The sequence below is a fragment of the Dendrobates tinctorius genome, unplaced genomic scaffold (genome assembly GCF_039654945.1).
Source record: "Dendrobates tinctorius isolate UK_male_01 unplaced genomic scaffold, ASM3965494v1 ptg000162l, whole genome shotgun sequence".
NCBI lineage: Eukaryota > Metazoa > Chordata > Amphibia > Anura > Dendrobatidae > Dendrobates > Dendrobates tinctorius.
Window position 1 is genome coordinate 12,115,329 of NW_027361829.1, and position 27,391 is coordinate 12,142,719.

The following is a 27,391-nucleotide window of genomic DNA, read 5'->3' on the forward strand; positions in this document are numbered from 1 at the left end:
TGCTTCTCTGGTTTCTGTCTTCTTGGCTACATCCTGACTATCCGTTCTGTCTTGCCCTGTGGTACTGACGTGCTATCTCATGCTTTTACCCCAGCCTGTTCTGTTTACTTCTCTGTCTATGCCCCTTGGTAACTTTGTCCCGTAGTTACCCTTCTGCAGCTCCTAGCTCTCTGGAGTTTAGGCCATGCCCCCAGCAGTCACGTGCTTCAGGTCCTGTTGGTCTAGCAGGCATCTTCACTGCTGCTGCCCTGCTCCACAGGTATCTTAGAGCACAGTTTCTCTTACTCAGGACACACATGCACTGGCTCAGTGAGCAAGTGCAGTGTGGTGATCCTGACAATACTGGTGACGTGTTCAGTACTTATTTCACCTGCTGTATATACATACCCTGTATTGTTCTTTAGAACTGAATCTTTCTATTATAGCAGAATGACAGAATTATCATCATTTCATATATATTTTTTTCCTTGAAGCATCCTTGGCTTGCTATATTATACATAACCAATTTATTGATTTTTACATTTTATATTTAATGACTATTAAAGGGAATCTGCCACCCTTTTTTTGGACTATCAGCTGCCGGCATTGACATCAGGGGCTTATCTACAGCATTTTGTAATGCTGTAGATAAGCCTCCGATGTAACCTGAAAGATAAGGGTACCGTTACACCTAGCGATGCACCAGCGATCCCGACCAGCGATATGACGCGGTCAGGATCGCTGGTGCATCGCTAGGTGGTCGCTAGTGAGCTGCCACACAGGCAGATCTCACCAGCGACATCGCTGGGGACGGGGATCGCTACTTACCTGTCAGAAGCGGCGATCCTGCGTCCTCCCGCCCGGCTCCATGCCTCACTCGTCGGCGCCACAGTAAGTCCCAGCAGGAAGTGGCCGACGAGAAATGATCCAGCAGCTTCTCGCGCGATCAGCGATAACCAGCAGGGGAGCCGGTTGGAGGCAAGTATCACACAGCGATATCGCTAGTAATATCGCTGTAACGTCACAAAATCGGTGACTTTACAGCGATATTGCTAGCGATATCGCAGTGTGTAATGGGGGCTTAAGAAAAACACGTTAGATTATATTCACCAGAAGGGGCGGTCCAGTCCGATGGGTGTCGCAGTCCGGTCCGATGCCTCCCATCTTCATACGATGCCGTCCTCTTCTACCCTTCCAGTAGTTGCTCTGGCGCAGGCGTACGCGCTGCCCTTTTGAGGGCAGAGCAGAATACTCTAGTGCGCAGGCGCCAGACCTCTCCCGATGCCTGCGCACTGCAGGACTCTGCTCTGTCCTCAACAGGGCAGAGCAGTGCACCTGCACCGGAGCCACTACAGGAAGGGAAGAAGAGGACGGCATCGTATGAAGATGGGAGGCGCCGGACCGCAACACCCATCGGACCGGACCACCCCCTCCGGTGAGTATAATCTGTGTTTTTCTTATCTTTCAGGTTACATCAGGGGCTTATCTACAGCATTACAAAATGCTGTAGATAAGCCCCTGATGTCAATGCCGGCAGCTCATAGGGCAAAAAAAGGGTGACAGATTCCCTTTAAAGACAAATATGAATCAAAATAAATTTTAGATTAAATAATGTATTTTTCTACTACTGGAATTTAATTTTGTCTCATTGTATTTGGTAATCCCATTTTCATTTACTTTATTTTAGTACTCCAAACATTCCTGGATACACTGGCAGGGTTCACTGGCTTGCTATCCACCCAGCACATTCTATTCCTCAGTCATGCCTATCATATTCAGACAAAGCAATGAATCGGTATGTGTGGTTTGCTTTTCTAAAATTTTACTCTATTATCTCTAAAATGTTGCTTAAATATGTGCTTGTTTTGTTTTAGCATTTTTACTTTTTTTCAGTTTTATTGAAACTTTAAGAAAATTCTTATATACTTTTGTATTTCACACTTACATAATTTGTACATGTATATCACACTTGGTTTTAGATCTTGAAAGAGAATCTGTTATGCTTCCCAATCTGCAGTTAACATGAAACAGGAAACCTGATTCCATAGGTGTCTCACTGACACTGAGATCTGTCCATTGTAGCCCACTGGCACTGAGATCTGTCTGTTGTAGCCTACTTTGTTTTGCAGAGATCATTTACTCTATCTTTATGACCGTAAAACACTGTTCTTAGTAAGAAAAAACTTGTTAAAATGTTTGTGTGTTCGGGGGCATATCCAGATGCCGGCGTGAGTGGTCGTGGGGCTGCAGGGCTCTCTACGGGCTGAAGCTCCCTGCACCGGTGCTTTGAATTACCTCCTGATGGGTACCAGGAGAAATAGAAACCCGGCACTACCTGGAACGGAATCGGCCAGTCCTGCGACGACCCTGGACGCCTTTGTCATCTGTGATCAGGGTGCCTGCTGGAGTCCAGGCACCATCTTGCCTCTGGGCGGAAGGCACTCAGGAACATGTGGAGAACGCAGCTTGCGATACCCCAGGGGATGGTGAGAGGCTTTCGGGCCATACGGATGTTGTGCCCCCAGGGGACATAAGGGCAGCAGCACATGAGAATGATGCCCCAGAGCTGCGCTCTCCTGTTGGATTAGCACAGGTACTGGTCTCCTCTGGCCAGCACACTGCTGACATTGGCGGTTCACATCAAGCAGTGGAAAGAGGCCATTTTTCCCCCTCTGCTGGTCAGAAACAGGCTTCAGAGTCCGCACTGCAGATAACATACACAGTGTTCCCTATGGAGAAGACTGGTACACAGAGGAAAAAAGAGGTCCCTGTCCCTCATAAAGATTCTTCTAAGCTAACCCCTAGTAACACCTATACAGAGGAGGGGAATGATTATTTAGAGGGGTCCTCTGATGAGGAGGGTGAACACCCAGATGTCCACCTCCCCACACAATGGCTGAGGTTCTTCTCTCGTTTACTATCAAAGGAGGACTTCAAAGCATTAATATCGGATGTCAAAGACGCATGCAGGTCAGAAGTTGCCTGTGTGCGACAGGACCTGCAGCTTTTGTCAGGCAGAATTGATTCTAATTTACACCAGACAACGACTATGCAGCAGAAAATGGTCAGAGATTTTCAGGATCATTTGGAGGACTTGGACAGTAGGGGTAGGAGATGCAACATCAGAGTGAGAGGAGTCCCAGAATCGAATGACCAGAAAAACGTTAAGCTAATCCTGCAGGACCTGGTCATCCTGGATGACCCAACCTCCACTCCCCTTAAATTTGATCGGGCCCACCGGGCTTTATAGCCTAAAGGTTCTTCACCTTTCCCAAGAGACATTACTTTCTGCCTACATGATTTTGAAATTAAAGAGAAGATTATGGAAAAGGCCAGGTCCCTGAAGGAGATTATGTATCAGGACACTGCCATTCAATTATTCCCGGACGTATCTTTTATAACTTTGCAAAAGAGAAGACTCCTCTGGTCTTTGCTGATCATCCTGAAGGATCTCAAAATTCCCTATAGGTGGGGGGTTCCCCTTTGCTTTAATAGCTAGGAGAGAGGGTGTCTCGGCAACTCTACGCTCACTGGAATATTTGCCATCCTTCTGCGAGAAATTAGACCTCCAGGTACCCAAGATTGCAGATTGGGACATCCCTATCCCTGAGGGGCCACCTCCACCTCTGGTTTGAACCCAGAAAAGAAGTAAGGAATGTCTGAGTACCAGGGGAGGAAAGAAAGGAACAATGGGTCTCCATTGACTTTTTGGAAAGAACTTTTTATAATGTTTTTCACTTTTTTTCTCTCTTCCAAATACTGCAAATCTAGGCTTTGAAAGGCTGTCTAAGTTACTTTAAAAGTATTAGCTGGTGCAGGCTCATTCCTATATTAGCTAACACAATGTCATGTAAACAAAGTATTGCAAAAATGTAAAAAAATGAATAGAATACACAACCACAGAATATGACTGAGGAAAAAGATGATATATCGCAAAATAGAGTCAATTAAGAATCAGATCTTTATTTTAAATGTATTAAAATAATTTTAAAAATCCAATCAATGGAACAAAAAGGAGCATGCAATATAAAGAGACACAATATACCAAGAATGATAATAATAAAGGTATGCACAGAAAGTATTTAGACAAAATTATGGCATTTGTAATAGTTAAATATATTATTATTATTTATTTATATAGCACCATTGATTCCATGGTGCTGTACATGAGAAGGGGTTACATACAAATTACAGATATCACTTACAGTAAACAAACTAACAATGACAGACTGATACAGAGGGGAGAGAGGACCCTGCCCTTTCGGGCTTACATGCTACAGGATGGTGGGAAGGAGACAGTAGGTTGGTGGGTTACAGCAATTCCAGTGTTGGTTGAGGTGATATCACCGGTAGTGGTGAGAGAGGAGGTATCGGGGTCATTGCAGGCTGTAGGCTTTCTTAAAGAGGTGGGTTTTCAGGTTCCGTCTGAAGGATCCAAATGTAGTTGATAGTCGGACTTGTTGGGGCAAAGAATTCCAGAGAATAGGGGCTATTCAGGAGAAGTCTTGGAAGCGGTTGGGTGAGGAGCGAATAAGTGTGGAGGAGAGGAGGAGGTCTTGGGAGGACCGGAGATTACGCGAGGGAAGATATCGAGAGATTAGTTCAGAGTCATATGGGGGAGATAGGTTATAGTTGGCCTTGTAAGACAGTATTAGTAATTTGAACTGGATACGCTGAGGGAATGGGAGCCAGTGAAGAGATTTGCAGAGGGGAGAAGCAGAGGAGTTGCGAGGAGAGAGATGAATTAGTCGGGTGGCAGAGTTAAGGATGGACTGGAGAGGTGTAAGGGTGTTAGCAAGGAGACCACAGAAAAGGATGTTGCAGTAGTCGAGGCGGGAGATGATGAGGGCATGCACAAGCATTTTAGTAGATTGAGAGTTGAGGAAAGGACGGATTCTGGAAAGGCAACAGGAGGTAGAAAGAGCTTGGATGTGCGGTTTGAAGGACAGGGCAGAGTCAAAGGCTACTCCGAGGCAGTGAACTTCCGGTACTGGGGAAAGTGTGATGTCATTAATTGTTATTGCTAGGTCGGGTAAAGAAGATCTGTGAGATGGAGGAAAGATGATATGTTCAGATTTGTCCACATTGAGCTTGAGGAAGCGAGAGGAGAAGAAGGAGGATATGTCTGATAGACACTCTGGGATTCTGGACAGCAGAGAGGTGACGTCTGGGCCAGAGAGGTAGATCTGAGTGTCATCAGCATAAAGGTGGTAGTTGAATCCATGGGACTTTATGAGTTGCCCCAGACCAAGTGTATAGATTGAGAAGAGTAGGGGTCCTAAAAGAGAACCTTGGGGGACTCCAACAGAGAGAGGGTGGGATGAGGAGGTGGTGTGGGAGTGGGAGACGCTGAATGTGCGGTTGGAAAGGTATGAGGAGATCCAGGATAGGGCAAGGCCTTTGATGCTGAAGGAGGAGAGGATCTCTAGTAAGAGGCAGTGGTCAACTGTGTCGAATGCAGAGGACAGGTCTAGAAGCAGGAGTATAGAGTATTGTCCATTTGATTTGGCTGTAAGTAGGTCGTTAGTAATTTTGGTCAGGGCTGTCTCAGTGGAGTGATGGGGGCGGAAACCAGATTGTAGATTGTCAAAGAGTAAGTTAGATGATAGGTGGGAGGAAAGTTCAACGTGGACGTGCTGTTCCAGGAGTTTGGAAGCGAATGGGAGCAACGATATTGGGCGATAGCTGGACATAGCGGTTGGGTCGAGGGTTGGCCCAGGCCATTCTCGCGCGATCAGCGATAACCAGCGGGGGAGTCGGTCAGAGGTAAGTGCCACACCTAGCGATATCGCTAGCAATATCACTGCTGCGTCACAAAACCAGTGACGTTATAGCGATATTGCTATCGATATCGCTTAGTGTGATGGGCCCTTAAGTCCAAGTAATAAGAAGGGCTTACTCAGCAGACATACCCAAAAGAGACATTTAGATAGTGTGGGATCCTGACTCCTACCGTGACTAACTGCCGTAGTAATAACTGCATTTTCACGATACTTTTGCTGCAGTGATACTTATGCTGCAGGGACACACGTGCCTGACCCGCACACGTGCCCCCCTAGGCAGCATCTGAATATATCGGACTGAGTAGAGGATCAGGTGAGAGGGATGTGGGAACTGATTTGGAATAAATTACCAATTGCCTTGCTCACCAGGGGATGTTAGACAGTCAAAGGCACAGGGCCTGGCTACATCCATATGCTAGTAACATCTTACACCTGATAACATCTCTACTGGCCCCAACATGGCTATACAGCAGTAAGTATTGAGTTCAATGCAACAAATGAATTTAGCAAACATTCAGTAGGCACTGTTATATACCATTAAATGAAAGCTTGCACTAGATGACAACAAACAGGGATTGTAGCAGTAGCAGGAGCAGAGATTGTACCATTAAATGAAAGGTTGCACTAGATGATAGCAAATGGATTGTAGCAGTAGCAGGAACAGAGATTGTACCATTAAATGAAAGGTTGCACTAGATGACAGCAAACAGGGATTGTAGCAGTAGCAGGAGCAGAGATTGTACCTGATGTATGCTGATTTGAAAATGGCTGTGCATAGTGAGATCTCGGGAGATGAGATGTCGTCCTGGGAGACGAGATCTCGTCTCCTGAGATCTCACTCTGCACATGCGCCGCCTCCGGCGGCCATTTTCCTGAAGCTTAATTCAGCATTACATTGCGGCCATTTTCCTGAAGCTCAATGTTGTAATGCTGAATTGAGCTTCAGGAAAATGGCCACCAGAGGCGACGCAAGCGCAGAGTGAGATCTCAGGTGATGAGATCTCGTCTCCCGGGATGACATCTCGTCTCCCGAGATCTCACTATGTGCGGCCATTTTCAATTCAGCATTACAACAATGGAAGTGCGGGGGCTCCTTTCACAAAATACCGGCGGAGCCCCTGCACCGCCGATCACCTGCAAAAGTGCCGCACCAGCCCGGGATGGATGTGCTGAGGCTCCGGGATTTCCACCAATACCGACGGAGCCCCTGCACCACCGATCATCTGCCAAATCGCTGCCCATCAGCCTCGGATGGTGTCTGCTGGTAAGTGCATCTGGACCATAAGACGCACCCCCATTTTTCCCCCAAATTTTGGGGGAAAAGAGTGCGTCTTATGGTCCGAAAAATGCGGTATATAATTTTAGCAAAGGAATATAATTAATGAGCACTAAGCACTTTACTGCCATTTAGTGGAGATTAGAGTTGAGCGACTTTGGTCGGATCGGGTTTCGTGAAACCCGAATTAAACAAAATTTGAGTTGGATGAAACTGGTCCGACTAGGGCAAACAAAGTCAGATTTTCATCCGAAACCCAAATTATTATGATGATCAGTGAAATGAAGAATAATTAATTAAGTGTTTCGTTGAGATCCAGAGGTTGTAAAGTACGCAAATTCCAGAACAGTAACATAGCTACTGGGGGGGCAGAGGGGGCCACTGCCTCGGGCCCCACCACATGCAGGGGCCCACTGGGAGACATGGCCACTATTGTCATTTGGCCATATCTGAGGTGTTAGGGAGAGAGCAGGACAATGCCGACTCTCGTCTGACCGACTCTGTGCTGTGGCAGTGAGAAACAACAGAAAAAAATTGGAGTAGTCCAATAGAAATGTCACTATTCATACAACAATACATAAGTTACAAGAGACTAAAAAATCCAGTACAAAAGTATGAACTAGGTGACAAAGCAGGGCATAGTAATATCAAAACAACAGCTCATCTATAAAAAAGTAAAGTGGATACGGGAAGCACACACTAGAAGGTAAATTTATAAACTGTTACCGAAAGTTTTCTTTAATAAAGTGCGAATGCTTCTAACAGTTCAAAAAATGCCACATAATGTTGTTAAGGGGCATACAATATGGTTTAGTCAAATATAGATTTAACTAGATTAAGGCCCGATGCTATCGCATCGAGAGGATAGTGACACACCTCTTGCCATGTTAACCCTCAATACACACACACCTCCTCAACACACACTCCTCTCACCTTTCACCATCTCCACTCACATCCACTCACTCTTTCACTCCACATACGACCCTTTCTCTCACTCCGTCTCTCATACTCACACTGTCATCGTCGCTGCTCCATGATCCCCGACATCTTCTTCCGCCGGCGCCATCCTGGATCCCGACGTTGTCCACGCCGGCGACATGTTCTTGCGGCCATGCCATCTTGAGTATTCTGAAATCCTGCGAGTGGACATTAGTGGAGATAGTGAAAGGTGAGAGGAGTGTGTGTTGAGGAGTGGTGTGTTGAGGGTTAACATGGCAAGAGGTGTGCTGTGACGTCACCGGTTACAACTGGACGGAAGTTGTTACAACCCGGAAGCTGCTTAGCGCATTTATTATAGTAGATTAAGGCCCGATGCTATCGCATCAGGAGGATAGTGACACACCTCTTGCCATGTGAACCCTCAACACACAGTCCTCCTCAACACACCACACCGCCTCAACACACACTCCTCTCACCTTTCACCATCTCCACTCACGTCCACTCACTCTTTCACTCCACATACGACCCTTTCTCTCACTCCGTCTCTCATACTCACACCGTCATCGTCGCTGCTCCACGATCCCCGACATCTTCCGCCGGCGCCATCCTGGATCCCGACGTTGTCCACGCCGGCGATATGTTCTTGCGGCCATGCCATCTTGAGTATTCTGAAATCCTGCGAGTGGACATTAGTGGAGATAGTGAAAGGTGAGAGGAGTGTGTGTTGAGGAGTGGTGTGTTGAGGGTTAACATGGCAAGAGGTGTGCTGTGACGTCACCAGTTACAACTGGACGGAAGTTGTTACAACCCGGAAGCTGCTTAGCGCATTTATTATAGTAGATTAAGGCCCGATGCTATCGCATCGAGAGGATAGTGACACACCTCTTGCCATGTTAACCCTCAATACACACACACCTCCTCAACACACCACACCGCCTCAACACACACTCCTCTCACCTTTCACCATCTCCACTCACGTCCACTCACTCTTTCACTCCACATACGACCCTTTCTCTCACTCCGTCTCTCATACTCACACCGTCATCGTCGCTGCTTCACGATCCCCTACATCTTCTTCCGCCGGCGCCATCCTGGATCCCGAGATTGTCCACGCCGGCGACATGTTCTTGCGGCCATGCCATCTTGAGTATTCTGAAATCCTGCGAGTGGACATTAGTGGAGATAGTGAAAGGTGAGAGGAATGTGTGTTGAGGAGTGGTGTGTTGAGGGTTAACATGGCAAGAGGTGTGCTGTGATGTCACCAGTTACAACTGGACGGAAGTTGTTACAACCCGGAAGCTGCTTAGCGCATTTATAGTAGATTAAGGCCCGATGCTATCGCATCAGGAGGATAGTGACACACCTCTTGCCATGTGAACCCTCAACACACAGTACTCCTCAACACACCACACCGCCTCAACACACACTCCTCTCACCTTTCACCATCTCCACTCACGTCCACTCACTCTTTCACTCCACATACGACCCTTTCTCTCACTCCGTCTCTCATACTCACACCGTCATCGTCGCTGCTCCACGATCCCCGACATCTTCTTCCGCCGGCGCCATCCTGGATCCTGACATTGTCCACGCCGGCGACATGTTCTTGCGGCCATGCCATCTTGAGTATTCTGAAATCCTGCGAGTGGACATTAGTGGTGATAGTGAAAGGTGAGAGGAGTGTGTGTTGAGGAGTGGTGTGTTGAGGGTTAACATGGCAAGAGGTGTGCTGTGACGTCACCAGTTACAACTGGACGGAAGTTGTTACAACCTGGAAGCTGCTTAGCGCATTTATTATAGTAGATTAAGGCCCTATGCTATCGCATCGGGAGGATAGTGACACATCTCTTGCCATGTGAACCCTCAACACACACTCCTCCTGAACACACCACACCGCCTCAACACACACTCCTCTCACCTTTCACCATCTCCACTCACGTCCACTCACTCTTTCACTCCACATACGACCCTTTCTCTCACTCCGTCTCTCATACTCACACCGTCATCGTCTCTGCTCCACGATCCCAGACATCTTCTTCCACCGGCGCCATCCTAAATCCCGACGTTGTCCACGCCGGCGACATGTTCTTGCGGCCACGCCATCTTGAGTATTCTAAAATCCTGCGACTGGACGTTAGTGGAGATAGTGAAAGGTGACAGGAGTGTGTGTTGAGGAGGAGTGGTGTGTTGAGGGTTAACATGGCAAGAGGTGTGCTGTGACATCACCAGTTACAACTGGACGGAAGTTGTTACAACCCGGAAGCTGCTTAGCGCATTTATTATAGTAGATAGATGTATCACACCTATGTTTTTATGTGGATAAGATATTTACATAGTGAGCCTCAAGAAGGACAGTATTACTGATGTATGTAAAGTGCTATTGAAATAATAGTACTCTATTAATAAATAAAAAATTAATTATTATTACCTAAGTTATGTAGGTATGTGTTAGCTATGTAGTTGAAATCTACGTATGTTTGCCTAAATTTTTTTTGTTTTTGCCTTTTTTTTTTAATCTATATATACCTATACCTATGTATATTTTTATGGATTTAAATATGTCTATGACATATATGTGAAAGAGATAATTAGTGTAAGATATATCTATCTGCTTAAAATATTTATATATATAACATATATCAAGCTATATATAGAAGTCTTAGAAGTCTATTATCTATATCTATTTAGAATGTAACTATTATTTATATATCTATATATCTATCAATTCTAGGACCAACTTAAATAGTTTAAAGTAAGACATTTTTGTAAACGACATTTCTAGTGAAGATTTTTGGGCTATTAGGTAGCAATTGTCCTTGAAGTGGTGTATCCACCACTTTGACCCTAACGTTGCTGCGTTGCTTTACTCGGGAGAATGCAACATACAATTGTCCATGGGCAAATACAGGTTCGGGCAAAAAAATTCCAACTCGATTGAGGGTCTGTCCTTGGGATTTGTTAATGGTCATAGCAAAAGCAGGTTTTAGAGGAAACTGTCGACGTTTTAATTTAAAAGGTAACCCAGTTTCTGAAGGACACAAATCGATGCGTGGAATAAACACAATGTCTCCTTCAGCTGAGCCAGTAATCACTTTAGCCTGTATGATGTTGCGTAGTAAGGCAATGACAATGAGGCGAGTGCCATTGCAGAGACCTTTCTTGGTGTTTAGGTTTCTTAATAGCATGACAATGGTGCCAATTTTAAGTTTTAAGAGATGTGATGGCATTCCTGATGGTGTCAGAGAGTTTAAAAATTCAACTGGGTAGTTTTCACATTCCTCTGCCTCATCATTATCGACAGAATCATCACTTGTATATACAGTATAATCACCACTAATGCGATCCATTACTTTACAGTTCAGAAAATCGACGTCATCATTTTTCGGACATAGTATAGCATGTGATGCAGCAGTGTTGAGGCTTTGTTGGTCATTAACATCAATGCAAATATGGTCTCCAAAGATCTCGGTTACTATAGAGCCAGTGCAAAGCATGTCTGGAGGAATTTCAATGACATCCTCTCCAAGGTTATGTTCATTAGACAGCTCACCATTTCCAAGTTTAAGCAACCAAGTGCTGTATTCAGGATCAGTGGAGCGCATGTTGTTGATTAGCGGTAGTCTGGTAAAATGTTGCCAATGTTCTGAATATTTAATGCAGGAATCTACAATGTCTATTCTTGTTCCATGAGCGATGACGGGAAGACATTGTCTGAAGTCTCCTCCAAGAACAATAACTTTACCTCCAAATGGTGTTTTATTTTTTTCAGCAACATTTGTTGTCATGATGTCACGTAGAAGTCTATCTATCACATTCAATGCATGTTTTTGGACCATAGTGCACTCATCAATAATAAAAAGTTTTGTACTCTGTAAATGTTTTCCTGCATTTGTATCGTTTTTAATCCTGGAAACAGATGTTTCGTTGATCGGAATAGGTATGCCATATAGAGAGTGGATTGTTCGGCCTCCTTGTATCAAGTTAGATGCTATTCCTGTAGTTGCTGCAGGTGACACAATTTCTCCTTGTCCTCTTAAATGATGTGTAAGTAGATGGTATAGGTAGGTCTTTCCACTGCCACCAGGTCCATCGAGAAAAAAGCACTTTGGTATTAAACTGCTATTTTGTAAAGCTTCAGTAATGACATCATAGGCAAAAAGTTGCTCCTGATTAAGAGTTTCTTTCATCTCTGCAGCTTTTTTTAACTCATAATCCTTATCATATTGTTTAAGGAGTTGTTTAATATTTTTTGCTGGGCGTGGTAAATTATAATCAGCAAAAGTTTTTCCATGGACTATGAGGACATCTTGGACATCTTTCATAGCATATCCTTCACAATCGATACACTCTTCAGTGTTGCTGTGGTATGTATGACAATAGTCTTGTAAAAAATGGTCCTTAAATTCATTCCACAATTCAAGTGGATTACTGGGGGGGCCAAAAATACAGATATAAGCAAACATGTCTCTAAGTTGGGAAGGCATGTTAAGAATGCAAGCATCTGTTAAAGTATGTCTCCAGATGCTATCATCGAATAATAATCCAAGTGCTAACTCAGCATCCTTAAAGGTTTCATGCATAACTCCATTGACGGTTTTAATGCTGTCAAAACTGATAGCAGCTTTTACATGCAGTAACAACAAACGTAAATAATAGCGTTCTTGGTCTTTCACACTAACAGTGTACATTCTTCCAATAACTGTGAGACCCCCTCGTTTTCTTTGTTCCCATATGCCTTGTTTCCAAACATAGTGTTCTGGAATTTCGCGGTAGAAATAGTTATGTGCATTGTGGTCGATCTTATTAAGGTTGAAATACGCCATAAGTGTAGAATTGGAATTGAGCTTTTGATGGATGTTGTCTGCAGAGTCATTCTCATGAAAATAGAGTGGTTGAGAATTAGGCAGATGTACGGCTAGGCGAATGATGGCATGAGATTGTTTATGCATAGGAAAAGCAAATATCCGCCATGCAGCCTCAGGTGCACTAACATATCTGGTATCCGTAAATTGGTGTGTTTCATCATGTTGGATGTTATTTTGGGAAATTTCAAGGTTGGCTTTGTCATGTCCTTTGTAAACATATTTAAATAAATATTTTACACTTTGAATGGAAGCACATATTTCTACATTAATATGGCACTTGTATTTGGTGAGTAAAAATGGGTTATATGGAACTACCCATGAATTGTGAATCGTCTTAGAATGGTGTTCATATGTTTTGCCAATGGTCTGCGGTAAGTGGGATAGCCATCCTTTTCTTTGATGGTATATGGTTGGTTTTGTTTTGGGAAACCTTTGCTACACTTTCCAAGATCCATACAGGGAGAATTAGGATTGTGTTCTCCACAGGGACCATGAATCATGTGTTGAAGAACAATGTTATGGAGCTGAGGGTAGATTGTTTCATCAGGTATTTCAGCCCAGACTATATTGTCTATGTCCGCCTCAGTCCGTAATTTAGACAGGCTGTCAAGAATAATTAAAATATGAGCGTGTGGGAGACCACGCTTCTGAAATTCAATGACATGGACCATTGCAGTGACGTTTCCAAATAATCCACTGCTAATGTCTTTTAAGAGGGATTCCAGTTTAATTTTAAAGACACGTGCAACCAAGTCTGGTCTGTGTTCAACACGCTGCCACGGTTCTAAATGTGTAGTAATCTCATTCCACTTAGGATTACATGTCATGGTGATAAATAGATCTGGTCGACCATACTTTGTAACAATAGCCATAGCATCCTGGTAGCGCTGCTGCATGTTTCTTGGACTGCCTTCAAAAGAAGATGGTAAAATGATGGTTTTCCCAATAGGGATGCCCTTTTGAACCGATTTTTTGAGTAGATGTTCTTGAAGGAGGCAGTAATCCTCCACTTTTAAATCTTTTTGGTGTTTGCGGATGTAATGTAGGCGATTAGCTTCGATTTTGACATAAGCATCTACTAAATATTGCTGTGTTAGCTTACCACCATTGAGGAGTGGATTAAAGTAATTTCTGACAGATAACATATAGCAATAGTATTGGAGTTGAGTGATCCTCCTCGAACTTTTGCCTTGTTGTTTGAGTCCATCATGCCATCCTTGGTCTCCATAAGGAAAAATATTGGATAGAGGAGGGCATCCAAATTGCTATGGAGAATACTAATTTGTTGTGTTTTTGGAGCTAAAGGGTTATGGGGATCAGGTTTTAAATGAATTAATATGTCTCTATTGAAAGGTGGCTCACCATTGTCATTTTGAAACACGACTGCTACTTCACTGACAGTGGGATTATTGTAGCGTCGAGGGTCTTGAGTACGATCTTGTTTAATAGCCATAGTGATGTTTGGCATGACAGTTCCGTTTTGTAGAGATTTAATTTTTTCTTGTTCTTCCACATCACGTAACATTTGATAAGCTTCCACAAAAGGATTAATAGTTTGGATTTGAAGGGCAATAATGTTCATCAATGTAGGATGACATTTTTGATTTTCTTTACATCGTAAGCGTTGTTCGTTTGCGGTAGTGGTATCGAGAATGTAAAGTTGGGCAAATGCGCGTTGCTGGTCATCTGAGGGATGTAGTGTTCCAGTTCTATGATAGATCTGGCCATGTATGCGGAAACAGTATGGGCCATATCCAGGAGGTGGTGAAATATTTGCACCCATGGAGGCAAAAGCAAAGGAACTGTTAATACTTTGAATATTATCCATGAAATTTTTGCTAAATTCACTTTGCCTTTTCAGCAAACGTGTAAAGACATCAGGATATTGTAGTATGGGTACATGGACTTTACCCTTCTGACAGCAGAGCGTAAAGTTGTTATCAGAAGGTATCTCTGCTACAAAATGCAAAGCTTCGCAATGCTCACATACATGGATCATGTCACCACAGCTGTGTTCGGTAATACTATTTTTATCATTAGTGAAAATGTGAGGTTGTAGTAGAAGTGCATGTCCAACCGATGGGGCGCCTAGTTTTGAGACCAACGTATATTTGTCTTGGTTGCACTTTCTGCGGGCTAACTGCAGCTTGTATGTGAAGAAACTGTGTGTTGGTATTGACTAATGGTGGTATTGATAGGGCAGAAACAGATTGCTGATTAGTTATGTCAGTGAACGGCATATAGGATGAAGTGTGGTAGTAACTTGTTCCACATGCTGATGTGGAAGCATCCTGTTGTGAGTCTACTAATAATGATGAGGAAGAAGCCGTCTGTTGTTAGCAGTGATGGCGTGTAGAGGCTTCTTCAGCCAATGTAGTAGATTTAGAGTTAGGGGATTCGTGTGTGAGACGACGGCGTTTATAAGCCTTAATCTTGTCAAGTCGATGCTGTTTTTCCTCAGGAGTCTCATTAGCACGGCGTTTTTTTTGTCGTAGTGCTAAAGCTGCTTTCCTTTCACTGGCATTGGCATACTGTGCATCGGTATTGAATGGTGGTATTGATAGGGCAGAAACAGATTGCTGATTAGTTATGTCAGTGAACGGCATATGGGATGAAGTGTAGCAGTAAATTGTTCCACATGCTGATGTGGAAGCATCCTGTTGTGAGTCTAATAATAATGATGAGGAAGAGGCCGTCTGTTGTCGGCGGTGACGGCGTGCAGAGGCTTCTTCAGCCAATCTTATGGATTTAGAGTTAGGGGATTCGTGTGTGAGGCGACGGCGTTTATAAGCCTTAATCTTCTCAAGGCGATGGTGTTTTTCCTCAGGAGTCTCATTAGCACGGCGTTGTTTTTGTCGTAGTGCTAAAGCTGCTTTCCTTTCACTGGCATTGGCATACTTTTTGTTATGACTCATGTTGGCACAGGTAAAGGAGTCTATTTGGCAGTTATCTGGCAGTGAAGAAGGCGTCCTGGAGTATTGTAGAGTAAACAGATACTAATTGACCCTGTAATTGCCCAGCAGTAGTTATGAAGTGGTAGTGGCAAATTGGCCCTGTAGTTAGACACCGGCAGAGGAGCAAGGCAGCAGTAGTTATGGCGGTAGAGGCAAATTGGCCCTGTAATTAGACACCGGCAGAGGAGCAAGGCAGCAGTAGTTATGGCGGTAGAGGCAAATTGGCCCTGTAATTAGACACCGGCAGAGGAGCAAGGCAGCAGTAGTTATGGCGGTAGAGGCAAATTGGCCCTGTAATTAGACACAGGCAGTGAACAGTCAGAGGAGCAAGGCAGCAGTACTTATGGCGGTAGAGGCAAATTGGCCCTGTAATTAGACACCGGCAGAGGAGCAAGGCAGCAGTAGTTATGGCGGTATTGGCAAATTGGCCCTGTAATTAGACACCAGCAGAGGAGCAATGCAGCAGTAGTTATGGCGGTAGAGGCAAATTGATCCTGTAATTAGACACCGGCAGAGGAGCAAGGCAGCAGTAGTTATGGCGGTAGAGGCAAATTGGCCCTGTAAATTAGACACCGGCAGAGGAGCAAGGCAGCAGTAGTTATGGCGGTAGAGGCAAATTGGCCCTGTAATTAGACACCGGCAGAGGAGCAAGGCAGCAGTAGTTATGGCGGTAGAGGCAAATTGGCCTTGTAATTAGACACCGGCAGTAAACAGGCAGATGACCAAAGCAGCAGTAGTTATGGCGATAGAGGCAAATTGGCCCTGTAATTAGACACCGGCAGAGGACAAAGGCAGTAGTTATGGCGGTATAGGCAAATTGGCCCTGTAATTAGACACCGGCAGAGGAGCAAGGCAGCAGTAGTTATGGCGGTAGAGGCAAATTGGTCCTGTAATTAGACACCGGCAGAGGAGCAAGGCAGCAGTAGTTATGGCGGTAGAGGCAAATTGGTCCAGTAATTAGACACCGGCAGTAAACAGGCATAGGACCAAGGCAGCAGTAGTTATGGTGGTACAGGCAATGCCAAGCGTCCGCACAGCAAGTCGGCGTGAGGTAAATGACGCAATTTCACGAATGCAAGATGGCGTTGGCGAAATCTCGCGAGATTTCGCCGACGTCGTTAACACCTCTTGCCATGTTAACCCTCAACACACCACACCGCCTCAACACACACTCCTCTCACCTTTCACCTCCACTCATGTCCACTCACTCTTTCACTCCACATACGTTCCTTTCTCTCACTCCGTTTCTCATACTCACACCGTCATCGTCGCAGCCCCGACATCTTCCTCCGCCGCCGCGATCCAGGATCCAGACGTTCTCCAGGCCGCCGACATGTTCTTGCGGGATGCCATCTTAGATTTCGTGAAATCCCGCGATATTCAAGATGGCGTTGCCGCAACAACATGTCGCTGGCGTGGACGACATCGGGATCCAAAAAGATGGCGTCGGCGAAATCTCGCGAGATTACGCCGACGCCATTTTGGATCCCGATGTCGCCCACACCAGCGACATGTTCTTGCAAGACGCCATCTTGGATGTCGTGAAGTCCCGCGATATTCAAGATGGCGTCGCCGCAACATGTCGCTGGCATGGGCGACATCGGGATCCAAAATGGCGTCGGCGTAATCTCGCGAGATTTCGCCGACGCCATCTTTTTGGATCCCGATGTCGTCCACGCCAGCGACATGTTGTTGCGGCGACGCCATCTTAAATATTGCGGGATTTCACGAAATCCAAGATGGCGTCCCGCAAGAACATGTCGGCGGCCTGGAGAACGTCTGGATCCTGGATCGCGGCGGCGGAGGAAGATGTCGGGGCAGCGACGATGACGGTGTGAGTATGAGAAACGGAGTGAGAGAAAGGAACGTATGTGGAGTGAAAGAGTGAGTGGACATGAGTGGAGGTGAAAGGTGAGAGGAGTGTGTGTTGAGGCGGTGTGGTGTGTTGAGGGTTAACATGTGCGTGTGTGTGGTGACGTCACCGGTTACAACTGGACGGAAGTTGTTACAACCGGAAGCTGCTAAGGCATTTATTATTATAGATAAGCACCAGTATCCCAAAGTAGGTAGTGGATGTCTCATTAACATACATGCGCTGCCAAAAGCTTTAAATCACCTAATCTAGGTTCTTACCCATAATAGTGCCACTCAAATGAGCCGGTATAGTCCCTATGCGCGTTTTGCGTGGGCTTCTTCAGGGGACTGCTGTGCAGGCTCTTTGTCTCAGGCAGGCTGGGTCCTAGTGCCCTTTATGTATTAAACTGGACTTTTCCTGGTCCAACCTCACTGCCTGCAAACCTCATCGGTAAATGCAGATGGAATTTATTAAGTTCATTCAGTTTTGGAATGTCATGGTCACTGTGGGATGAATGTGAGAGGATGGGGTATTGTGGGGGCTGAGGTGAGGGAGGGGCAACAGTGCACTTGGGGGTGATTGTGAGCAGATGGGGTTATTGTGAGTCAGGGGGGACAGTGACAGAAATAACTTGAATCAAACAAAAGTTATAATACATCAAAAATCTATGAACATGAACAAATGAAAGTCAGACATTGCTTTTCAACCATGCTTCCACAGAATTTAAAAAAAATAAAACTCATGAAATAGGCCTGGACAGAAATGAGGGTACCCTTAACTTAATATTTTGTTGCACTACCTTGTGAGGCAATCTGTTACGATCACGGACCCAGCATGGCTTACCCAGCCAATGCTCCTATGTCGTCGAACCATAACGACAGGGTATGCGTCCCAGGTGATCGTGGAATGTGGACCCACTGGACCACAGGGGGGACCCGGGCCTACCCGGACTTAGGAAAGGGTAGCGATCAGGGTCTGTGGCAGCTAAACTTGTGGACAAGATGGCCATATGCAGGACTATATGACACCGCACAACTTCAGGTATGAAGAAACTTAAAGTTTACTTAAATAAAGCAAATTACATCAAAACACCAGGTTCCGGATTATGCACATCACGAAGGAACCACATCTCAGGTTGACAGGTGAAGCAAGAGGTCATCACAGGTTGACACAGTCCAGGGTTATCTGGCACTGGCATACTAGGATGGCCTCTCTCTCAGGTCTCGGGCATAGCACATGCTCAGCAGGAGAACATCAGACATCGACCTCAGGCAGACTTCAGATGATGGCTAGGGTCATCACAGGTTGATGCAGTCCAGGGTTATCTGGCACTGGCATACTAGGATGGCCTCTCTCTCAGGCATCAGGTGCAGCACAGGCACAGCAGGAGAACATCAGACACTGACCTCAGGCAGCCTTCAGACAATGGCAGGAGTAATCATGGGTAAGACCCCAGGGAACCGTCAGGACATCAGAACATAAGAAAGACACGGAGAGCACAGGTCCAGGAAAGTTGGCACCACAGAACCGGGCATCGGCTGGTCAGGTCCAGGACTCACTGGCGGGACCGTCGCTGGAGACTCCCGGAAACTTTGGAGGAGGAATTTATCCAGGAACACAAGCAGGATCGGCTCAAGAGCACAACTTGGACCACCAGAACCATGGACTGGACATTTGGACACAGGCTGGACATCGGAACACGGACAGACATCCGGACTCAGGCAGAGAACTAAATTAGCCTAAAGACAGAAAGGGGAAATCTAAACTGCCCCAGAGCAGACCCCAAAGCAATAGGCAGCCCCCAACATATGACTGTGAAGCAAGATGAAAAACACTAACACAGATAGAAAGATAGGTTGAGCAAATGATGGGGCCCAAGCTAACTAAATAGGACAGGATAGAAAAGCTGCTGTCTGCAATCCGCAAAAACCCTATCCAAAAATGTACCAACAGACTGATAGGAGAAACAGGCCCTGAAGTCGCTAGGCTTCAAAAGACTATATCAGCACTCAGGTATATTCTGAAGACAGAGCCAGAGATCAACAGATCAGAGACAAAAATGGAATTCAGCTCACCCCCGGCCGGGGATGGCTGAACTTCAAAAAAAACAAGGCAAACAAAACCAGAACTAAAGTGTACAAAAGGCAGAGCAAAACTTAGCTTAGAGAAGCAGAAATCAGACTGGTCTCCAAGAATCCAACAGGAAAATCACCAGCAAGGCAGCAGGGCGTCGGCTGCCTTATATCCAGTCATCAGTTCCTGTGACCCAGTCATCATCTACCTGCTCAGCTGTTTGGTAATCAGCCTCACTACCTTCCTTTGCCAGAAGAGGGAGTTCATCAGACCTCATTGGTGAAGGGAAAAATGAGCTCACAACAATGCTGGGTATAAACATCCTGTGTCTCCAGGTTATTTTCCTGGCTGTACATATAATCTGGACATGACTTCCAGCTTAGTGCTTGATTTCTGTAGCTATTGCTGCCTTTAGTCCTCCCCCTCGTATGTTGTATGATCAGAGTACACCCACCAAGAGCTTATTTTATATTACCTAAGATGGTGGATAGCACAGGCCTGAATGGATTATGTTTTATCATGTGTAAAATAAATAATCGGGGAGTAACTCGGCACATTTGAGTGGGCACTAATAACTCAGCACATGGCGGGCAGTGAGTGGGCACTCCTAGTGTGATGCTGCACATTGCTCTGGAAAACACATCATGGGCCAAGTTTTCAGCCCTGTCTCTCGTCTACTGTAATTGTATGTAGTAGAGTGACTGACTGGGATACAGAACTTGCAGTTTTCTGCACACACACCTATGGCTGCAGGCAGCTTATAGTAGACCTACATATTTCTTACCATTTATGCGCAGCTGGTGATTACAGTCTGTCTGTAACTGCTGTAGAGGAGCAGGCGGCTTCTCATTTATTGTTACAGCATAAAACACAGCATTGCCCATCTCTGTCTATTTCTGGACCTTACGATGGGGTATTTTCCATTATTAACCTGTTGTATACCTTGGTTGTAAACCTGCATGGTTTTCACCCTCACTTATCTCACATCTTGTGCGGTTGGAGGGGTCCTTGAAGTTGGTTAAATATGGTGTGGGGGATCCAATGGGATATGGTTTCCTCCTTTTGCAATTTAATATGGTTCTGGATCTGGTGAAAGGTGGAGGGGAGTTTCGGCAAGGGTTTGTCGGATCCCCAGGAAATTCAAGTGAACATTGGAACCCTTGTGGTTATGGTGCTCCCGAGCTAGTGGGGTAACGACTGGGAGTAATTGTTGGTACATTTTATGTTCACTTTATGTTTGGTAATCACCGGATTTTGGGAGCTTCAAGGACTCCTACCAGCGTGTTAATATTATTTATGCTTTGATGTTTTATTGTATGTTTGTTTTAATAAAGGCGTGAATAATAATTAAAAAAAAAAAAAAAAGGGATCGGTGTATACCCACCAAGTGCTTATTTTATGTTACTTAAGATGGTGGATAGCACAGGCCTGAGTGGATTACCTGGAGCCTGGTGGTTGGGGGGTCCTTGAAGTTGGTTAGAAATTGCTCTGGGGGATCCATTGGGATATGGATTCCTCTTTTTGGAAGTTAATATGGTTCTGGACCTGGCGGAAGGTGGAAAGGAGTTTCGGCAAGAGTTTGTTGGATCCCCTGGAAATTCAAGTGAACATTGGAACCCTTGTGGCTATGGTGCTCCCGAGCTAGTGGGGTAACAGCTGGGAGTAATTGTTGGTACATTTTATGTTTGGAATCAACAGATTTGGGAGCTTCAAGGACTCCCCCCAGCGTGTTAATGTTATTTATGCTTTGATGTTTATTTTAATAAGAACATGAATTAAAAATTAAAAAAAACAAAAAAAACAGTTATTTGTTTTCCTTTTAGTGGGTCCTTGAAATTATTTATAAATTGGTCAGTAGGGGTAACCATATTAAGTATGGACCTCTGGGGTGGGGTTCTTGGAGTTGACGCTGAATCAGCGAAAAGGAATTGGAAGTAAAAATTCCGGACAGTTAAAAATTGCTTTGGTAGATCTGGCTTTTTGGTTACGGCTCTGGACGGGGTTTTACCCGGGAGCTTTTGGCGGTGGGACTTTCCGGAATGGGATGTTTGGTGCCCTCGAGCTGGGGTTTACGGCTGAGGGTAACGTGGAGTATTAAGTTCTTGTGCTTTTGCCAAATATTTAGCCAGAATTTTTGGAGCTCCAAGAACCCCCCTCCTCAGGTCGTATAAGATTGTGTATTTAATACTTATTGTAAATGTTTATGTTATTGATTAATAAACTGGCCGCTGACCCCCCCTGGGTTTGGAAGGGTAACTATTTCAGGTATTGCACCCTGGTTTTGAGGGGTATTCATCTCAGGTATGGCCCCCTGGTGTGGAGGGTAACCATCTCGTGTATGGCCCCCTGGTGTGGAGGGGGTAACCATCTCAGGTATGCCCCCCTGGTATGGAGGGGTGACCATCACGGTATGGCCCCCTGGTCTCCAGAAGCATTTATATTTTATAGAACTCTGTTAGGGTAAAGTCCCTGGGGTCATGGCAATCATATTTTTCATGCCTACAGAATAAATTGGCTCCTCTGAGCCAGGAACAGCAGCTTTAGGGGAGAAGAGAACAAGGTAGGCATGCTTTTCAATACAATCTATAGCTTCAAGGACCCTCTCTCTTTTTTCATGTGACTTGAGAATGCCGAGGCACGGTTTTGACAAACCATGTTTCTTTCCATGTTTCTTTCAAGGTTGTCATCTGGACAATGCAGTTATCTAGTGCATGAAACTGAAGAGCAATGTACCTAATCTGTGTGCCCTTGAGTCAGTGGGAGTGACTAAGGGTAAAGTAATCAAGTGCATTAACATGAAGGGCAATATGAATATTCCCGACGCCCTTGAGCTGGTGGGAGCAGCTAAGGGTATAATGTAGTGCATTAACACAAAGGGCAGTATGCCTATTCCTGATGCCCTTGAGCTGGTGGGAGCGGCTAAGGGTATAATCAAGTGCATTAACACAAAGGGCAGTATGCCTACTCCCGGTGCCCTTGAGCCAGTGGGAGCAGCTAAGGGTAAAGTAATCCAGTGCATTAGCACGAAGGGCAATATGCCTATTCCCAATGCCTTTGACCCAGTTGGAGAGGTCAACAGTAAATGTTATCAAGTGCATGAAAAACAACAATGGCGTGGCAGGGTTATTAATAATGCCTTTGTAGACTTTTTCTGTTGATGTTATATTGTGTATAGTTTTTAATTACTCCCTGTTTATAATTTCTTTCTATTGATATGTTCATCACTTTTCGGGTAGTGATAGTAAGTGGGTTTAACCCCTTACCTACAAGGGACGTAATATTCCGTCCATGTGACCCTGGACCTAATTACCATGGACGGAATATTACGTCCCAGCGATCAGCGGCGCCCACGTGGTGAGCGCCGCTGATCGCGGCCGGGTGTCAGCTGATTATCACAGCTGACACCCGGCACAATGTGTCAGGGGCGGTCACGGACCGCCCCTGACACGTTAACCCCTTGTACACCGCGATCAAACGCGATCGCGGTGTACCGAGGGTTAAATTGAAGCATCGGCAGGGAGGGGGCTCCCTCCTTGCTTCCCTGAGCCCCCCACGGCAGCGCAATGTGCAGCGCTGCTGCGGGGGTCTCTTTCCCTACAGGCCCCCGGATCCAAGATGGCGACGGGGGCCTTCGGGGGCCTGTAGGGAGCTGACTTCCTCACTGCCTGCAAAGCGCAGGCATGAGGAAGTCTGCAGAACTGCCTGTGACAGATTGCTGATCTGTCACAGTGATCTGTGATGTGACAGATCAGCGATCTGTCACAGGACAGTGATGTCCCACCTGGGACAAGGTAATAAAGTTAAAAAAAAAAAAAAAAGTGTTAAAAATAATTTTGAAAAAATCGCTAAATAAATTAGTAAAAAAAAAAAATATTCCCCAATAAATCCATTTTTTCAAAATAAAAAAAAAAACAATAAAAGTACACATATTTGGTATCACCGCGTCCGTAGCGACCCGCCCTATAAAACTGTCCCATTAGTTAACCCCTTTAGCAAACCCCTTAAAAAATAAAAATAAAAAACGAAGCAAAAAATAATGATTTATTATCATACCACCGAACAAAAAGTGCAATAATGCGCGATCAAAAAGACGCATATAAATATCCATGGTACCGCTGAAAACGTCATCTTGTCCCGCAAAAAACGAGCCTCCACACAGCATCATCCGCAAAAAAATAAAAAAGTTATAGCTCGCAGAATAAAGTGATACAAAAATAATTATTTTTTATATGATATAGTTTTCATTGCAAAAAACTGACAAAACATAAAAAAAGACCTAAATGAGGTAACAGTGTAACCGTACTGACCCGAAGAATAAAACCGCTTTATCAATTTTATCGCACGCGGAACGGCGTAAACGCACCACCCAAAAGAAATTCATGAAACGCTGGTTTTTGTTCATTCTGCGTCCCAAAAATCGGAATAAAAAGCGATCAAAAAATGTCACTTGCCCGAAAATGGTACCAATGAAAACGTCAACTCGTCCCACAAAAAATAAGACCTTACATGACTCGGTGGGTCAAAATACAGAAAAATTATAGCTCACAATATGTGGTGATGCAAAAACTATTTTTACAATAAAAAGCGTCTTTTAGCGTCTGACAGCCGCCAAACATAAAAACCCGCCATAAATAGTAAATCAAACCCCCCGTTATCACCCCCTTAGTTAGGGAAAAATAATAAAACTAAAAGAAAATGTATTTATTTCCATTTTCCCATTAGGGTTAGGGTTAGGGCTAGGGTTAGGGCTAGGGTTAGGGTTAGGAGTGTGTTGGGGTTAGGGCTGGAGTTATAATTGGGGGGTTTCCACTGTTTGGGCACATCAGGTGCTCTCCAAAGGCAACATGGCGTCTGATCTCAATTCCAGCCAATTCTGCGTTGAAAAAGTCAAATCGTGCTCCTTCCCTTCCAAGCTCTGCCATGCGCCCAAACAGTGTTTTACCCCCACATATGGGGTATCAGCCTACTCAGGACAAATTACAAAACAACTTTTGGGGTCCAATTTCTCCTGTTACCCTTAGGAAAATAAAAAATTGGGGCAAAAATATCATTTTTGCGGAAAAAAAATGATTTTTTTATTTTCATGCCCAGGCGTTATAAACTTCTGTGAAACACTTGGGGGTTCAAAGTGCTCACCACACATCTAGATAAGTTCCGTGGGGGTCTAGTTTCCAAAATGGGGTCACTTGTGGGGAGTTTCAATAGTTTAGGTACATCAGGGGCTCTCCAAAAGCAACATGACACCCGCAGACCATGCCATCAAAGTCTGCATTCCAAAACGTCACTACTTCCCTTCCGAGCCCCGACGTGTGCCCATACAGTAGTTTTCTCCCACATATGAGGTATCAGCGTACTCAGGACAAATTGGACAACAACTTTTGGGGTCCAATTTCTCCTGTTACCCTTGGGAAAATAAAAAAATTGGAGACTAATTGATCATGTTTGTGGAAAAAATACGATTTTTTTATTTTCATGCCTGGGCATTATAAACTTCTGTGAAGCCCTTGGGGGTTCAAAGTGCTCACCACACATCTAGATAAGTTCCTCAGGGGGTCTAGTTTCCAAAATGGGGTCATTTGTGGGGGGTTTCCACTGTTTAGGTACATTAGGGGCTCTCCAAAGGCAACATGACACCCGCAGACCATTCCATCAAAGTCTGCATTCCAAAACGTCACTACTTCCCTTCCGAGCCCCAACGTGTCCCCATACAGTAATTTTCTCCCACATATGGGGTATCAGCATACTCAGGACAAATTGGACAACAACTTTTGGGGTCCAATTTCTCCTGTTACCCTTGGGAAAATAAAAAAATGGGGACTAAAAGATGATGTTTGTGGAAAAAATACGATTTTTTTATTTTCACGCCCGGGCGTTATAAACTTCTGTGAAGCACTGGGAGGGTTCAAAGTGCTCACCACACATCTAGATAAGTTCCTTGGGGGGTCTAGATTCCAAAATGGTGTCATTTGTGGGGGGTTTCCACTGTTTTGGTACATCAGGGGTTTTCCAATCGCGACATGGTGTCCGATCTCAATTCTAGCCAAAAACGTCAAATGGCGCTGCTTCCCTTCCGAGCTCTGCTATGCGCCCAAATAGTCATTTCCACCCACATATGGGGTATCAGGGTACTCAGGACAAATTGCACAATAACTTTTAGGGTCCTGTTACCTTTGGAAAAATAAAAATTGGGGGTGAAAAGATCATTTTTGTGGAAAAAATATGATTTTTTAATTGTACCGCTGTACGTTATAAACTTCTGTGAAGCCCTTGTGGGTTCAAAGTTCTCACCACATATCTAGATAAGTTCCTTGGGGGATCTAGTTTCCAAAATGGGGTCAATTGGGGGGGTTTCCACTGTTTAGGTACATCAGGGGCTCTCCAAACGCGACATGGCGTCCGATCTGAATTCCAGCCAATTTTGCATTGAAAAAGTCAAACGGTGCTCCTTCCCTACTGAGGTCTGCCATGCGCCGAAACAGTGGTTCCCCCCCACATATCAGGTATCAGCGTACTCAGGACAAATTGCACAATAACTTTTGCAGTCCAATTTCTCCTGTTACCCTTGGTAAAATAAAGAAAATTGAACCTGAAGTATTTTTTTTGTGAAAAAAAGTTAAATGTTCATTTTTTTTTTTAAATATTCAAAAAATTCCTGTGACGCACCTAAAGGGTTAATAAACTTCTTGAATGTGGTTTTAAGCACCTTAAGGGGTGCAGTTTTTAGAATGGTGTCTCTTTTGGGTATTTTCTATCATATAGACCCCTCAAAGTGGCTTCAAATGTGATGTGGTCCCTAAAAATAAAATGGTGTTGCAAAAATGAGAAATCGCTGGTCAATTTTTAACCCTTATAACTTCCTAACAAAAAAAAATTTTGGTTCCAAAATTGTGCTGATGTAAAGTAAACATGTGGGAAATGTTATTTATTAAGTTTTTTGTGTGCCGTATCGCTGTGATTTTTTGGCATAAAAATTCAAAGTTGGAAAATTGCGAAATTTTCAAAATTTTCGCCAAATTTCCTTTTTTTTCACAAATAAACGCAAGTTATTTGAATGAAATTTTACCACTAACGTGAAGGACAATATGTCACGAGAAAACAATGTCAGAATCACCGGGATCCATGGAAGCGTTTCAGAGTTATGACCTCATAAAGGGACAGTGGTCAGAATTGTAAAAATTGGCCCGGGAGTTAACGCGCAAACCACCCTTGGTAGTGAAGGGGTTAAGAAATTTTACTGCACAGCTACTGTAAATAATGGTGGTTTCTAGAACTAAAATCTGTGAATTGGTGAATTATTAGAGCTGGCTACAATACATGCAGTATAATAGTTTTTTGAGGCATGACAGATGTCATTATACAGGTATTCAGATTGTAGCTATGACCTTAATTATGGTTTACTTTCCACATTCCCCATTATGGGATCCTCATTGCAGGATGTTTAGCAACTGTTAGTTTGCTGTACTTACCGTATTATCGATCATAACTTGGTAGCATGGCATTGATAAAATTCCAGAGCTCCGACAGATTAATTTTATTTCTTATTACTTGTGTGCACAGTCTTTCCATAGCATGTAGAAAGGGTTGATGGCTTTATTAGGCATGGTTGATGGGGGTCGAGTCCATTTAAGGTGTCAAATGGCCTCTCTGGTGGCGGTTTAGGAGTCAGG

General features: G+C 44.6%; 1 protein-coding gene across 2 annotated transcripts in view; it reads left to right on the top strand.

The window, feature by feature from the left end:
* The window catches only part of SPMIP7 (sperm microtubule inner protein 7), a 237,620-nt gene that overhangs the window by 122,376 nt on the left and 87,853 nt on the right, over nucleotides 1-27,391 (top strand). Inside the window, exon 8 of one of the 2 annotated variants that reach the window (XM_073549850.1) lies at nucleotides 1,667-1,774. The exons of the other annotated variant lie outside the window; for it this stretch is intronic. Coding sequence (XP_073405951.1) covers nucleotides 1,667-1,774 — 108 coding nt within the window. The remainder of the gene's footprint in view (nucleotides 1-1,666; nucleotides 1,775-27,391) is intronic. 2 annotated transcript variants of the gene reach the window in all.